The sequence below is a fragment of the Macrotis lagotis genome, chromosome 1 (assembly GCF_037893015.1).
Source record: "Macrotis lagotis isolate mMagLag1 chromosome 1, bilby.v1.9.chrom.fasta, whole genome shotgun sequence".
Lineage (NCBI taxonomy): Eukaryota > Metazoa > Chordata > Mammalia > Peramelemorphia > Peramelidae > Macrotis > Macrotis lagotis.
Window position 1 is genome coordinate 110,539,132 of NC_133658.1, and position 15,081 is coordinate 110,554,212.

The 15,081-nt window shown below is 36.7% G+C and overlaps 1 protein-coding gene across 1 annotated transcript in view; it reads right to left on the minus strand.

The window, feature by feature from the left end:
• PNPT1 (polyribonucleotide nucleotidyltransferase 1) overlaps positions 1 to 15,081 on the minus strand; it is a 54,588-nt gene that overhangs the window by 16,398 nt on the left and 23,109 nt on the right. Inside the window, exons 14-21 of the mRNA XM_074206472.1 lie at positions 11,645 to 11,715; positions 7,599 to 7,635; positions 7,116 to 7,182; positions 6,949 to 7,038; positions 5,982 to 6,035; positions 4,443 to 4,552; positions 4,035 to 4,106; positions 3,878 to 3,941 (exon numbers count right to left, since the gene is read on the minus strand). Of these exons, the coding sequence (XP_074062573.1) occupies positions 3,878 to 3,941; positions 4,035 to 4,106; positions 4,443 to 4,552; positions 5,982 to 6,035; positions 6,949 to 7,038; positions 7,116 to 7,182; positions 7,599 to 7,635; positions 11,645 to 11,715 (565 nt within the window). The remainder of the gene's footprint in view (positions 1 to 3,877; positions 3,942 to 4,034; positions 4,107 to 4,442; positions 4,553 to 5,981; positions 6,036 to 6,948; positions 7,039 to 7,115; positions 7,183 to 7,598; positions 7,636 to 11,644; positions 11,716 to 15,081) is intronic.

Consider the following 15,081-nt stretch of genomic DNA (forward strand, 5'->3'; position numbering starts at 1 on the left):
TCTTCTGGGTTTGCCACTTTTATGGTGGTATTCACATCTGCTTGCTCATTCTTCCAGCTTACTTTTTGATTCAGACTTGTTAGGGTCAGGCTCCAGGCACTTCTGGAGGAAAGCTCTGGGTTAGTACTGGATTGCTTCTTTTCTTGCAATATTGAGTATTCTGTTATTTCTGGATCTCAGGGATGGCTTAGGCTAGAGATCTGCAAAGCTTTCGGTGCTTCTAAAGTTGTCTGATCAAGGGCCAAGTGTGATTGGTGGCCTCCTGGTTTGAACTTTGCAGGGTCCTGACCTGGCTTGGAGTTTGAGCAACAACAGGCCTGGGCTCGTCCCATTTTGAGTTTCAGTAAACTGATGCTGGATTCAAACACTGTCAGTCAGCTGGAAAACTTTGTTGTAAAGCTTTAACAGGTTTCCTTTTGGTCTGAGATTCTTGCTCTAGTTATTCTTCTATGGGCTTGAGACCCCACTCCACTCTTGGAGTTAGAACCCACAGCTGCCGTTTGTCTTGAATTTGCTCCTAGCTTGGTTTAAAGCCTAGGGTCTCCTCACCTTGGAATGCCCCTTCAGATGTAAGGGTCCTGGCACAGGCTACCCTGGATCTATGACCTGAAATTGGGGAATGGGTGATAAAATTGCCAGCTGCTTCCAGCACCCTACACAAGTTTAGGACCTCTATGCTGGATCTGGGACCTTTTTTTGCCCTGGCACAAAGATTTTTCCTGTACTGGAATTCCTCATGTTTCCTGACTAGAACCCCTCCTCAATATACAGATTCACTATCTGCCTAGACTGCCTTAGACTGTAAAAATGACTCATCATGAGTGATTTTAAATCCTTAGACTAAAATTTTATCTTCTCTTTCTAAATGCTATGTATACACAAAATAATATACAGATACTCTATACAATACACTATGTATGTATGTATGTATGTGTATGTGTGTATCTACCTGTATACCTAGACATATACTGCCTGAATCATACCTAGCTTATAAAACCCCTCATTTTATAGATGAGGTGTCTTTTTTTTTTAAACAGGAACAATTTAATTATTTGACTTAGACATCAAGAATCTCTAAATAACTTGTAAGAGCAACCAATACCTAGAATTGTAAGAGTAAAGAACATTTTACTAAGAAAAAAACAAAATTTGAACTGTGAACTATTCAATGTCATTATTGATAAGAATATCAAACACTCACATGCACCCCAGAGAGGCAGATTGAATGGTCCAAGCAAGCATCTTTAGATTGCCAGAAAAATCAGAAGACAATGGGAAACTTTAGAGCATACAAAACAAGGTAACTGCAAAAGGTAGAAGTCCTTAGAAAGCACTGTTGGGGTGATGGGAAGTCTTGTTTCATGTACGTACTATCTGAAAAAGTTGATGATTCCCTTATAACTAAATTGTGGGAGCCATCAAGCAGTCTAGATTGGTTTCCAGGGTCTGGAGCAAGAGTTGAGCCAAGTCAAGAGTTCTTCTGGATCTGACAGAGATGGAACTATCTGCCTTCTTATTATTTTAACAATTTCTACAGTTGTTTTTTTAATATACGCTTCTTTTTTGGTTTGTATTAAACAAAAAATTAAAATAGCACATAGAAAAACCAAGAAAAATTAAAAAATGGCCAAAGACAGCCTTGGAATATAGAACTCCAACAAGGGGGGGGGGGGGAAGAGAAAGCTAAAGAGAAAATGATTTGGAGATTATTATATTGCAAGATTAAACAGTGACATTAAAAAAAGAAGAAACAGTGACACTATAATCTAAATTTCAATATCTGCAAGTATTAAGTATTTTCACTTCTTCCCAGTTGCTTTTCTTGCTAATTTCTGAGCTGCAACATTACCTCCATCTTTTGAATAAGCAGGGACGTAATTCCACTCAACATTCATGCCCCGAGTCAGATTATCCAGTTTAATGAATTGCTCTCTGTGGACAACATCTTTATTTTTACTTGTTTTCCAGTCATTTCCTTTCCAGTTGTCAATCCACTCATTCATACCCTTGGTGACAAGTTGGCTGTCTGTGCACACTACGATGTTGTCCTTATTTTGGACCTTTGCTTGCTCAACCGCTTTGATTGCTGCTTCTAATGATGCACTTTGGTTTGTCTGTCGTCCAGAATACCTATCACTTATGTTTAGACCATGCTCTGATCTCCAGTGGACACCAATACCTCCTTGTGCCCCTTCTCTTCCATTATTTTTGCAGGTACCCTTGACATAGACAATGTTAGAGTCTGACCCTGGATGTGATTGCCCATAATAGCTTCCCTGGATGCTAGTCTGCCAATCATAGTCACAGCTCCAGGGATTGGGTTTCCAACTCATGTCTAATCTCAAGTGATCCTGACCTTTGGAAAAAGCGAATTCCCAAACTGCAAACACAATTTTTTAAAAGCCAAGAAAATGCTGAGGTGGCTTTTCTAAAGCATATGGGCAGTTAAGAAGCAGAGATGGAAATAAAGATTCCCTTTGCTCCCAATCCAGTTGTCTTCCTGCTTCACCACTGTCTCAAGTTTCAAGGGTTAAATAAGACAATGTGTTCCATAAACTTAGGCACTATCTTCTTTTGAAATCACTTTGAATTATTTTGTATTCATTTAGAAGTGTCTGTACAGTAATTTCTCTACCCAGAACAGAAGCACTTTGAATAAAAGTTGCAGGAATTGTTTTTGTCTTTTAATCCCCCAAATCTAGAACAGTCTCTGCCAAGAGGAGTTGCTTCATTTGCTTGTGAACTGATGAACCATTATTAGAATGAAACTTAAGGGAGTTATTTTCATGAGAAATCGAATATTTCCTTAGCTTATTCCTAACCATAATAAGTTAACATTTTTATTTCAATTTAAAGTTTTTCAAAGAGTATTATCTTATTTGATCCTCTCAACAAACCTGAGAGATAGGTGCTGCTATCTCCATTTTATAGACTTGTCCAAGAACACCCAGCTGGTTAAGTATATGAGGTCAAGCTTGAACTAAAGTCTTTCTGATTCTAGGTCCACTGTGCTTTATACTGCAACATTTAATAAACATTCAATTTGGGTATCAGGCAACTGGCTGAAAAGTGTTGCAGTGGGATTTGATTATATTGTATTGATTACTATTCTTATGTAGGATATGCTATGCTTTAGTATGTGACATAAAAATTTCTCATAACCACAAGACAGTACTGGGGGAAATGATATACAGATAGTTCTGGTTTTCCATAAGTAGACTTCTCCCACAGCCCTCTATGCTAAGCAATTTTTATGTAAAGTGAATTTGCCTGTGTATGTAGGAAAGGGAGGGAGGAAGGAAAGAGGAGACCACATGCCCATGGAATAAGGGGGCTAGCATATAATCAAAGACATGTGGGAGGAGGGGCAGGAAAGAGTAGTGAGAGCAGGAGGATGAACATGTAGAGGGAGACAGCCAGATATGGACATGTGAGTAGAATAGTGCAAAGGACTTGGAGATCTTAAGCCAAGCCCCAGATCCAATGGCAATGGAAGCAGTCTCTCTGTGGGTCTGTTCTACTGCTTTAATTTGGAGGGTTTTTAAATTATTATTATTATTATTATTGTTTTAGGGGGTGAGTGGGGGGAGGACATGGAACAGAGAGAGCAGAGTACTGCATGGTAAAGTTAAAAGAGTTTCTTTTGGAATGTGAATTTCAGAATTATTTAGGTAAAGTTGAATTTGTTTAATGTGAAATTATATAAGGCAAGAACTGTCTCTAACTTAAAAAATTATTTAAAATGAAAGAATGAAGTAAATGTGAGCAAGAATTCCTCTAATTAAGAATTTGCTTATTAAACCACAATATGTTTCCTATTAGTTAATTCAAAATTGAAGAACAGTTTATATAAAGAGAATTATGGATATCACTTTACCTGTAGCTTGTTGAATTGCTTCCATTACAATTTTTATTGGTATTCCTGGTAATTTGATATCAGCCTAACATGAAGAAGCCAGAAAATTTATATTCATATTGAATCAAATGACATGTTATTTCCCAAAATGTTTTCAAAATCATTTTTTAAAAAATACCTGTAATGCAGTTATTCCCTTATTTGTTCCAGCCATTTTGAAATCCATGTCACCATTATAATCTTCAATTCCCTTAAAAAAATTTAAAGTTAAATTTTGAAACAAAATTCATAACACTTTCATAGAAGAGTCAAACAGCAGTTTTAGGTATGTCTTGAGAATATGCCTCCTTTACCTTTCCTTTATTAGATGTTATATCCAATGCCTCAAGTAATGCTGTGACCCTTTTAACTCCATATATTTTCACAAAATAAATATATATTCACTATAAAAAATTGCATTCTTTTTTCAAATCTGTTACCAATAATTTATTACGTGTTTGAATATGTTATGAGAAGTTATATTATTAATTGATGCTACAAAATTTTATTAAGTCTTTTAAATATTTTAAAAGCTTTATATACTTGCCAGGATATCTGTCAACAAACGATAATCTTCAATTTCACCTTCTTTCTCAGAACTATTTTTGGTAATCAGTCCTATTGCCACACCTGCAACAGCAGATGAAATTGGAACTCCTGTAATTAAAAAGAGAATTCATAAATATGTATGTGTATCTATAAACATCCAGTGATTTTATGAACAGTTTTAGGTGAAACAAGATTTCAGAGGAGTTATTTGTGCACATATGGGATTAAAATGGGAATGGGTGAACCTGTGATTTCATTAAGGAAGTCTCCTTTTACCAAGGCAGATCAGCATTAGCTCTACAATTTAAGAGCCTCGGGGGCTTGGAGAACTCTGAGGATCTAGTTCAGCAGTCCCTTGCTACACACATATCAGAGGCAGAACTGGATCTTAGGTCTTTCTGATTTCAATGCCATCTCTCTATCCATAATACCACATTTGCCTTCTCTCCCTCTGTTTGTAGCAATGCAAAATATTAGAGTTTTTTTTTTAAACTGGGGGGGGGTCTTAACTTGAAGAACATGAACCTTTCTCTCCTCTTATAATAACAACTGCATTTTAATGGAATTGTTTACTTTATATTCATGGAATAAAGATTAAGAACAAGTGTTTTAAACTGTTCAGGAAAACTGAGGTAACTAAATGATGAAACATGTCTACCTGGGAAAATCATACTATTACAATGTTATAATTACAATATACAATTATTGTTTATCACATGTGCATATTATTTTTAATGTGGTTGGGGTGTTTTTGGCTATTGTTCAGACATTTTCAGTTGTAGTTGATTCTAAATTCAGGGAATATATATATTATATATGTATATATACATATATAAACACACACATATAAGAGATGCATATATATATACACGTTCATAAATACATAATATATAAATAAAAGAACAAGAGGGAGAAATACAGGCTATATATCACATTTACATATTATACACACACACACACACACACACATAAACATTTGTAAGTACAGATACACATATACACAGTAGGGCATAGCACATAGAAGGCTGTGTTCTGAGTCTGGAAGATTTGGGTTAAATTTCATCTCTGAGATATTCTAAGACTATAATATCCTCACCAAAAACTATCTACAATAATGAAATCACAAATATAGTGAATAAAATTGATAAAGTTATCAATAAGTATTTGTTAAGCCCCTACACTATATACCTACTGATGTAGGTATAAAAACAATCAAAATAGTCCTTATTGCCAAAGAACTTTCATTCTATTAGAAAAGAAAAAAAGTGTACACACTATATACAAAGGTACAAACCTCCCTGAATATGGAGTAAACTATTCAATTGCATTAAAAATAATAGATATATACTCAAATATGATTGGATGACAAATCAAAATTATTCAAAATGGATTGCATTACAGTCCAGTTTATTATTTTTATATTTATATTTACTATTATATTACATTATATATTTATTATTATTATATTTATTATTTTTTATACCCATTAAATAATTAAAGAATGCCAGTCACTATATTAGAGCCACAATTTTTTTACCTGCATCCATTAATGCTAGACTTCCACCACATGCAGATGCCATAGAAGAAGAACCTGTAGAAAGAAAATTTAAGTTAAAAATTTATAAGGACAATATTCATTTTAGTTGAAAAATGTCATAATATTTAATGTCAAAAGGTTTTTTAAAATTTTGGAACAAAACAAATACAACCCTAACACTCCCCACCAAAGTCAATTTTTCTAGCTTTGAAGTATAAAAAGAATTAAAATGACTATCAGAATCATTAAAGAGGTCCGAAATATTTACCTATGTCCCAGGCTCTACTATGAAAACTATTAATATTTTTGAAGCTCTATTGTCCCAAGAGTAGTTAGTACCCTTTCTGGCTCTGGCCCACCCAATATACCAAATGATTTAAAGAGGAAAGAAACCAAGCATATTATGTCCAAGATCAGACATTAATTGTGTATCTTTCTTATTTTAGGAAGATCATTTCTGATTCAATTTGTTGAAATAAAGACCCTCTATAGAGAAGAATCTTAAGACTTGCCCAACTCATCTTGTTTTAGCAAAACTCTCTAGAATTATTTTATTTTGGGAACTGGCCTTTGTCAGATCCTTCCTCTTGGTCTATCTTTATATACTTTCACCACCCCTATTCTGACATGACACCTTGCCCAGCCTTAGTTAAATACCATCCTACCTTCTTAGGTCCACATCCCTGGGTATAGCACTCTAAGGCTACAGATCTGGCCTCTTGGGTATGTTGATTATAATGGGAACAATCATTAAAGGGCACAATTTATATATTTCTATGGGCAATTATTTAACTAGTAGAGAAGGATAAGAGTGAACATTTATTTAAATCTTATCAATAAAAACTTTTACCTTGCCAGTGGAAATAGAAACATTAGTACATCAAGTAGAATGGGAGATTGACATTTGAAAAGATAGACTTAAGAGATAAACTTAGTCTTTTCTATATGAAATAAAAGATCAGAATACCATTTGACTCCAGAACTTCAGATGTAACTCTTATAGTAAAAGGAAAATCCTTGGGAATAACTGGATATAAAGACTTTTCAGCAAGTGCACCTAAAATACAAAATATAATACATTAAGAATAAAGTATACTTAAGGTATTTTGGGAATATCACATAAAGTTTTCTTACCATGTCCAAGTTCTCTTCTGTTCACACCAGTGACTTTGCCAGTTTCATTAGTTGCATAGGGAGGAAACTTTAGAAAAGAAAACCACACAAAATTAAGAAATTCCTATAAACTATAATTTATTGCCTGTATACTTTTCTTATTAATAAAGCAAGCAGTGAATGAAACACGAAGAAAAAAAATCAGGAGTCTTTTTGCTACTGGTTCACTGAATAATAACCTAGTATTTTAAATGTCTCATAAGATGAGCTTATTGTAAAGGTAAAAATGTTTTGTAAATTCAGGTATTTTAAACCAGTTGTCCCAATTCTTTGAAGTAGGAACTGATCTTTTTTCAAGCAATGTTTGAGGAACACTATATCTGCTATTCAGATCTCAATTCTATTTCTGAAGCAGAATAGTAATTTTAGATAATAATGCTACTATCTTCCTGTTTACATTTCTGATATATGTACTAAGATTTCAAAATTAAAGAATTACCTTACCTCATAATGAAGCATGAAATTTTTCTCTTTTATTCCACTAAAAATTAAAAAAAGAGTCTTAAAAAAATTCATGAAATGTGAATACACTTGTTCAGCACATTATTCCTATCCCCCTCAATCCTAACTACTAAAGTCCCTCTATATCTACATACCCCCTTCCATTGTATTCTCTGGATAACTTGCACCAGTTAAGAAACTCCATCTTAAACGTTTTTCTTTCTCACTCCCTATACCTTCTGAGTCTCAATGAGACCTGGCTCCTTTCCGATGATACAGATTCCTGGCCATCCTTTCCAGCACTGCATAGTCCTTCCATTTACACCTTGACACTCATTAGTCTCTACTTATCCCTTGCTTCCCTGCACTACTTCCAGATCCTTTTCTACCACCATCTTGCAATAATCTTTCTTCCCTTAAGAGTCTATCACTATGAAGATCCTACTATTTTTTATTTACTGCCTCTTCTTCACTGGGTTCAGTGTCTGGCTCAGTGTTTCTTTCTACCCCAATTCCTGCCCTTCCAGTACATGACACAACACTCACTGAAACACCTCATTTTTCCATTTCCTCAGTATATACATTAACTAGATCCAGCTCATTTGTGCCCACTTTAGCAATACATATAGTTATATTCCTGATCTTTCTCATCAATTACAAGTATTTTATAGTCATGAGCTCTGACATACTTTGCCAAGCCCCAAGCTTGGATTATTCCACCTATCTGTGGCCTTTGCTCCTAGCTAAGTGAAGAATGGAGTAAGAAAAAAGTACAGTATCATACTGATGGGGTAAACTACAAATTTATGTTTTATAACTGAAACTGGACCCTCACTGGGTCAAGAAATTTTAACTCCTCTCTCACAGATTCACTCTACTGTCACTCACCCCCAGTGGATTTTTTCAAACTTTTTCATTCTTCTTCAAACTTCCCAATACTTCCCTTCTTTCTCAGGGGGTGGGGGTATGGGAAGGGAAAGGAATAATAAGCATTTCAATAGTACGTACTACATGCCAGACACTGTGGTGAGCACTTTACAAATATTCTCTCATATGACTGTCACAAAAAAAATCCTATGAAATAGATACTATCATTATCTATCCCTATCTTACAGATGACAAAATTGAGGCTAAATGACTTGCCCAGCTGTATGCATGAGAGGGCAGATTTTTAAATCAAATTTTCCTCTCTCCAGATCCAGGGTCCAATGGACCTTCTAACTGCTTCAATCTGACATCACTCAGATGTTACTTCCCATTATTTCCTCCTGTCTCACATAAGAGTCCTTACCAAGGCAACCTCTTTACCCCCATGCACAAGAGATCTAATTCCATTTTTATCTTCTTTAACAGATTGCAGCCCCCATCATCCCTACTCCTTCACTAATCTTTAATCTCTTGTTCTCCTATTGCCTAAAAACAGATTCATGTCTCCCCTAACCCTTAAAAACCTCTCCCTTGATAGGTCTATACTCAGTTGCTATTTTTCCTGTATCTCTTTTCCTTTTGTGGGTAAATTCCTTGATAAAAGCCATTTACAATTGATATCACGACTTCATTTTCAGTTTTGTCTAAACTCTTTGCAATCTGGTTTCTGATCTCATCATTCAACTCAAACTGTTTTCTCTAAAGTGATCAATGATCTTTTAAATACTCAATCTAATGGCCTTTAATTCATTCTCATCCTTACTGATATCTTTACAACTTCTAACACAATTGACCCCATTTATTCTTTGATCCTCTATTCCCTCTAGCTTTTCATGACACTGATCTTTCCTTCTTCTCCTCTTACATGCCTGAATATCCTTTAATTACCTTTGCTGGATATTTGCTTATTACTGTGAGTATCCCTCAAGACTGCCCTGCATCCTTTTCTCTTTGTGGAATCAATTATTTTTATGCAGATGATCTATTTGTCTAGCCCCAAACTATCTTTATTCTTCTATCTCCCATTTCTATTGACATCTTGAGCAGGATATTCCACAAACAGCTTAAATATGTCCCAGACATAATTAATTTTCTCCCCCCCCCCCAAAAATCCTCCCCTCTTCCTAACCTTCCTGTTACTGTCAAGGGTACCACTACTTTCCTAATCATTCAGGCTTGAAACCTTGATGTCATCCTTGACTCCTTCCTTACTCTCTCACTACTCATATTCAACCAGTTGCCAAGTTCTGTGGATTCAAACTTCCTAACATTTCACCACCCTGGTGCAGGCCCTCATGATCCTATGGCTACACTATTGTCATAGCCAGTGCTCCTTGGTATCCCAGCCCCAAGTATTTCACCCCTTCTGTCCCTGTAAAATTTTTAATTAGCCTGTTCGTCTTTTAATGTCCTTCACAACCTCTCTACCTTTTCAATCCTTCTGCCCCTCCATGACACTGACTTCAGTGTTCTTCCTCTCTTCTAATTCTAGGCATTGTCCCCATTCCTATTTCTCTCTCTTTAGTCATCTTTGTCTCCAGCTTCCTTGAAGTCCCAGCTAGAAGTCCACCTTCTATACTATCATATAAGAAGCCTTTCCCAAGTCCCCTTCATGGCAGCACCTTCCCTCTAGAGGTGACCTCCCAGTCACACTGTCTACCTCCTGTTTATATAGAGTTGTTTGAGCTCCTCAAGGGCAGGGATGATATTTTATCTTTCTCTTAGCAAAGAGCCTGAAAGGAATGGGTACTTAATAAATTCTTGCCTGACAGACGGACTAGGCAGGACATGGACAATGAATAAGCAGGAGGGACCGAGAAACAGTTAGCAAGACCCAGAGAAAACCAGGAGAAAGTTGTGCCCCATTGCCCCCTGGGGTGGAAGGTTTGGTGGAAAAGAAAATTAATTCTGTCTGGGACATGTTGAGTTTAAGATATTTGTGGAATATTCTGCTTAAGGTGCCAAAAGAAATTGGAGATAAGAGAGTGAAGATAGGTTGGGGCTGGACAAATAGATCTGACAACCATTTGCATATAAATAATAATTGGATCCACAAAGAGAAAAGGATGAAGGACTATCTTGGGGGAATACCCACCCTAGGAAGAGAGGCTTATTGTTTAACACTGCAGAGTGATTCAAGGGTGAGAACTGAGAAAAGTCCATTAGGTGTGGCAATTAGCAGATAACTAGTACTTCTGTGAAGTTACAGCTGAGTGATGAGGCTGGGAAAATTAGAAGTGACATATAATGATAGCTAGCAGAGATGGTGGGATCTAGTGAGAATCTATTAAGAATTGGGGAGACCTGGGAAAGCTTGTAGACAGTAGGAAAGGAACCAGTAGCTAGGGAGACAATGAAGATTAGAGAGAGCGGATAATAGTGGGGGGCAATCGGCTTGAGAAGATGAGATCAAAGGATATATCAGGAGGGTTTAAGTCTGTGGTTGTTTCTTAATCACACACTAAAGGAAGAACAGTGATGATGATACCTAGGGGTACTGATATGAGGAGGATCAAAGAGAAGGAACTTGCATCAAATAAACTCAATTTTCTTGGGAAAAGTATGAGACAAAAACCTCAGCAGAGAGGTTGAAGGGAAGGGTGTGAAGTCTGAGGAGATGAGAACTTTGGAATAATTATTATGAAGCACATAGTAGAAAATCAGTTCGGAAGGAATAATTCTCTTTTTGAACTGAGAACCCAGGGAAAATTAGCATAAATTTATAGTGATCTAATTAGAAGAGTTATAATTTTCTGCAGTTCCATTCAACCACACCCAAGAAATGGAAGAGATAAATAGCACAAACAATTCAGGGTTGGAATGTGTGACAAGGCCAAAGAGGCAATAGGACAAGTTATCAAAGGACCTGACAACAGAAGTCAAATGTAGAGAGTTCACTAAATGATCAAAATTAGGAATGAAAGAAAGGATTGCCACAGCAAGCATAATGGTTGGATAAAATATTGAGGGATGGAGGAACTAGAGCTCAAGGTGAGGATAAGGAAAGGCTTAGGAAAAATAAGGCATGGGGAGATAAGGAAAGATAGGCAATTATGAGTGCTATTAAAGACATTAAATATAAAAATTAATTTTAAAATAGTGTCTCCTGTCCTTCAACTCACCTAATAGCTGTTGTAATAGGATCAGACTTCATGCTGGATTCTAAAGAATCAAATGTAACTGTACAGAGTACCTAAAAAAACAAAACAAAACATGATTTGGCTATTGTTATACTAAGTACACAGAATAAAAAAGCATTTGAGAAGCATAGTAAGCAAGCAGAGGACACATCCTGTGTATAAGTAACTTTGTACCAAGTCTACCACTTCCATTTGATGAAAATGATGGAGAAATACAGAAGCTGCTAAATGAAAAACAAGAACTCCACAGGATTTACCAGCAGGATAGTTCATCCATTTCTAAGGCATCATTTAATTCCATCAAAAATAAAGTACAAGTGAAGCTTAGACAGATGCAGGACTCTTTGCTCAGTAAGAAGGCCGATGAAATTCAGTTTTATGCAGACAGAAACAAAGTGCTTTTATGATGCCCTGAAGGCTAATTATGGGCCAAATACCTATGGGGCATCTCAACTACTCAGTGCTAATGGATCCACATTGATTAATGATAGGGACATGATCCTAGAGAGATGGGCTGAACACTTCCAGTGTTCTTAACAGACCCATCATCAATCAATGCAGAAACCATTGACTGATTACCTCAAATTGAAATCAATTAGTTCCTAGCTGAAGTTCCAACTGAAGAAAGGAGAAGGTGTTTGAATGCCATTAAGTTCCTTTCAAGTAGCAATGTACCTGGTGCTGATTCTATTCCAGATGAGATCTACAAGATGGGGGGGTCCACTGCTCATCCAAAAGCTGCTTGAAACTATCCAGGTTATATGGCATGAAAAGGTTATCCCCCAAGAATTCAAGGATTGTCCTGTGACAATTAGAGGTGTCTTTCTCCTTTAGTCACTTCTGTAAGATTCTTGCCAGAGCCCTTCTCAATACACTGATCCTTCTCCTGGAAGATGGTCACCTCTGAGAGGAGCCAGTGTGGCTTCAGAAAGGATCGAGGAACAATCAACATGGTGTTTGCTGCCCTACAACTCCAGGAAGAATGCCAGCAACAATACAGAGGTCTGGATGCAACATTTGTAGCTCTGACTTAGGCCTTTCATACCATCATTCTTGAGGGTTTTTGGAAAATTATGTCAAAATTTAGTTGCTTGGAGAAGTTTAGCAGTATTGTACATTAGTTTCATGATGGCGTGCTTGCCTGGGTTCTGGAGAGTGGCTAATACTCTCAAGATTTCCCAGTCAACAGTGGAGTGAAATAAGGATGTGTCCTTTCAGTCGTGTTTTCGAACACCTTCACTGAGGTCAACTACCACACTGATGGCAAATTTTGAACTTGAAAAAGCTACAAGCCAAGACCAAAGTGAAGGGAGTGTTGGTGCATGATCTTGTTTGCAGATGATTGTACCCTCAATGCAGCCTCTGAAGCTGAAATGCAACAAAGCATGGATCGATTCTCTGCTGCTTGTGCTAATTTTGGTCTACCAATTAACACCAAGCCAGGTGTTCCATCAACCAGCACCACACCATCCATATATATAATCATCCATTACAGCAAATGGAGAAGTTTTCAGTACTGTGGACAAATTCCCTTACCTGTGTCCTTTCCAGGGAGGTACACATTGACATTGAGGTTGACACATGCATTGCCAGAGCTAGCTTAGTATTTGGGAGGCTCCAAAAGAAAGTGTGGGAGAGAAGAATATTAGACTAATTATCAAACTGGAGGTCTACAGAGTTGTGCTGACCTCATTGCTGTATGAATGTGGACAATCAATGGATAATCATAGGCAGTTAGGTGGCACAGTGGATAGAGTACAGGCCCTGGAAGCAGGAGGACCTGAAATCAAATCGGGTTTCAAACACTTAATAATTGCCTACTTGGGCAAGTCACTTAACCCCATTAACTTGCCAAAGAAAGAAAGAAACCTGGACAATCTAGCCAGGGCCATGTCAGGAAACTGAATCACTTCCATTTAAATCATCTTAGGAAGAATCTGAAAATCACTTGGTAGAAGATACTAGAGGGCGGCTAGGTGGTGCAGTGGATAAAGCACCGGCCCTGGAGTCAGGAGTACCTGGGTTCAAATCTGGTCTCAGACACTTAATAATTACCTAGCTGTGTGGCCTTGGGCAAGCCACTTAACCCCATTTGCCTTGCAAAAACCTAAAAAAAACCCAAAAAACAGAAAAAGATACCAGACATTGAGGTCTTTCCTTGAACTAAACTGCCTAGCATTCCAACATTACTACAAAGAGTACAACTACAGTGGGTAGGTCACGTTAGAATGCCAGATGTATGCTTGCCAAAAAAAGACTATTTTATGGGAAATACACCAAGCAAGTGCTCACAAGGGGATCAGAAGAAGCGATACTGGGACACCTTGAAGGTGTTTCCTAAGAACTTTAGAACTGATTGTACAGCATGGGTCCTGCACTCTATGAGGAAGGCAGAATGGAAGTAGCTCAAGAGAAACATGACATACATAATTTTAGAGTAAACACCCTAGTTGTTCACATGGATTATTTGTGCCTGACCTGTGATAGAGCATTCTAAGCTCATATTGGGTCGATCAGTCATGGTCAGACACACTGTAATTTGTCTCAAGCATAGTGATATCATTTTAATCTTTTTCCATAATATAGGACAAAAACCATCCTATAAGAATCTCTTGACTAGGGGAGGCTAGATGGCGCAGTGGATAGAGCACCAGCCCTGGAGTCAGGAATACCCGAGTTCAAATCTGACCTCAGACACTTAATAATTACCTAGCTGTGTGGCCTTGGGCAAGCCACTTAACCCCATTGCCTTGCAAAAACCTAAAATAAAAAAAAAATCTCTTAACTTTGGTTCTTCCAGTGGCCCCAGTTGGAATTCCCTTTGGTAATATCCTTTATTTCAGGTTGACAATATGTAAAAAAAAATAACATGAAGATATTTAGATTTAATAGGCAAAAATATCACATGTACTATAATATGGAAAATGTACTATTTATATAAAAAACAAAAATCAATATTTCATTATTTTCAAGTGACACATGAAATAGTGACACAATGTATTGGTCTGATCAGCCACAGTCAGACACACTTGATTTGTTTCAAACATAGTGATGTCATTTTGATCTTTGAAGGACAAGAACTGAACCTTTGTGTACCTAATAATGAAATCACTAATATATTCAATAATTTTTAAAAATTTCACTATTTTATTTATTAGTTTTTCCAACTACATGCAATGGTAGTTTTTACCAATCATTTTTTTTTACAAGGCTTTGAGTTTTACAATTTTTTACCTCCTTCCTTCCCTTCCCATTCCTCTGACAGAAAGCAATCTGATGTAGGCCCTCCATTTATAACCATGCTAAAACATAGATCGATATTGAACATGTTGTGAGAGAAGAATTAAATTCAAACAGAAGAAAACAGAGAGAGAAAAAATGACAATACATAAGACAATTTTTAAAAATTTAAATTCTTT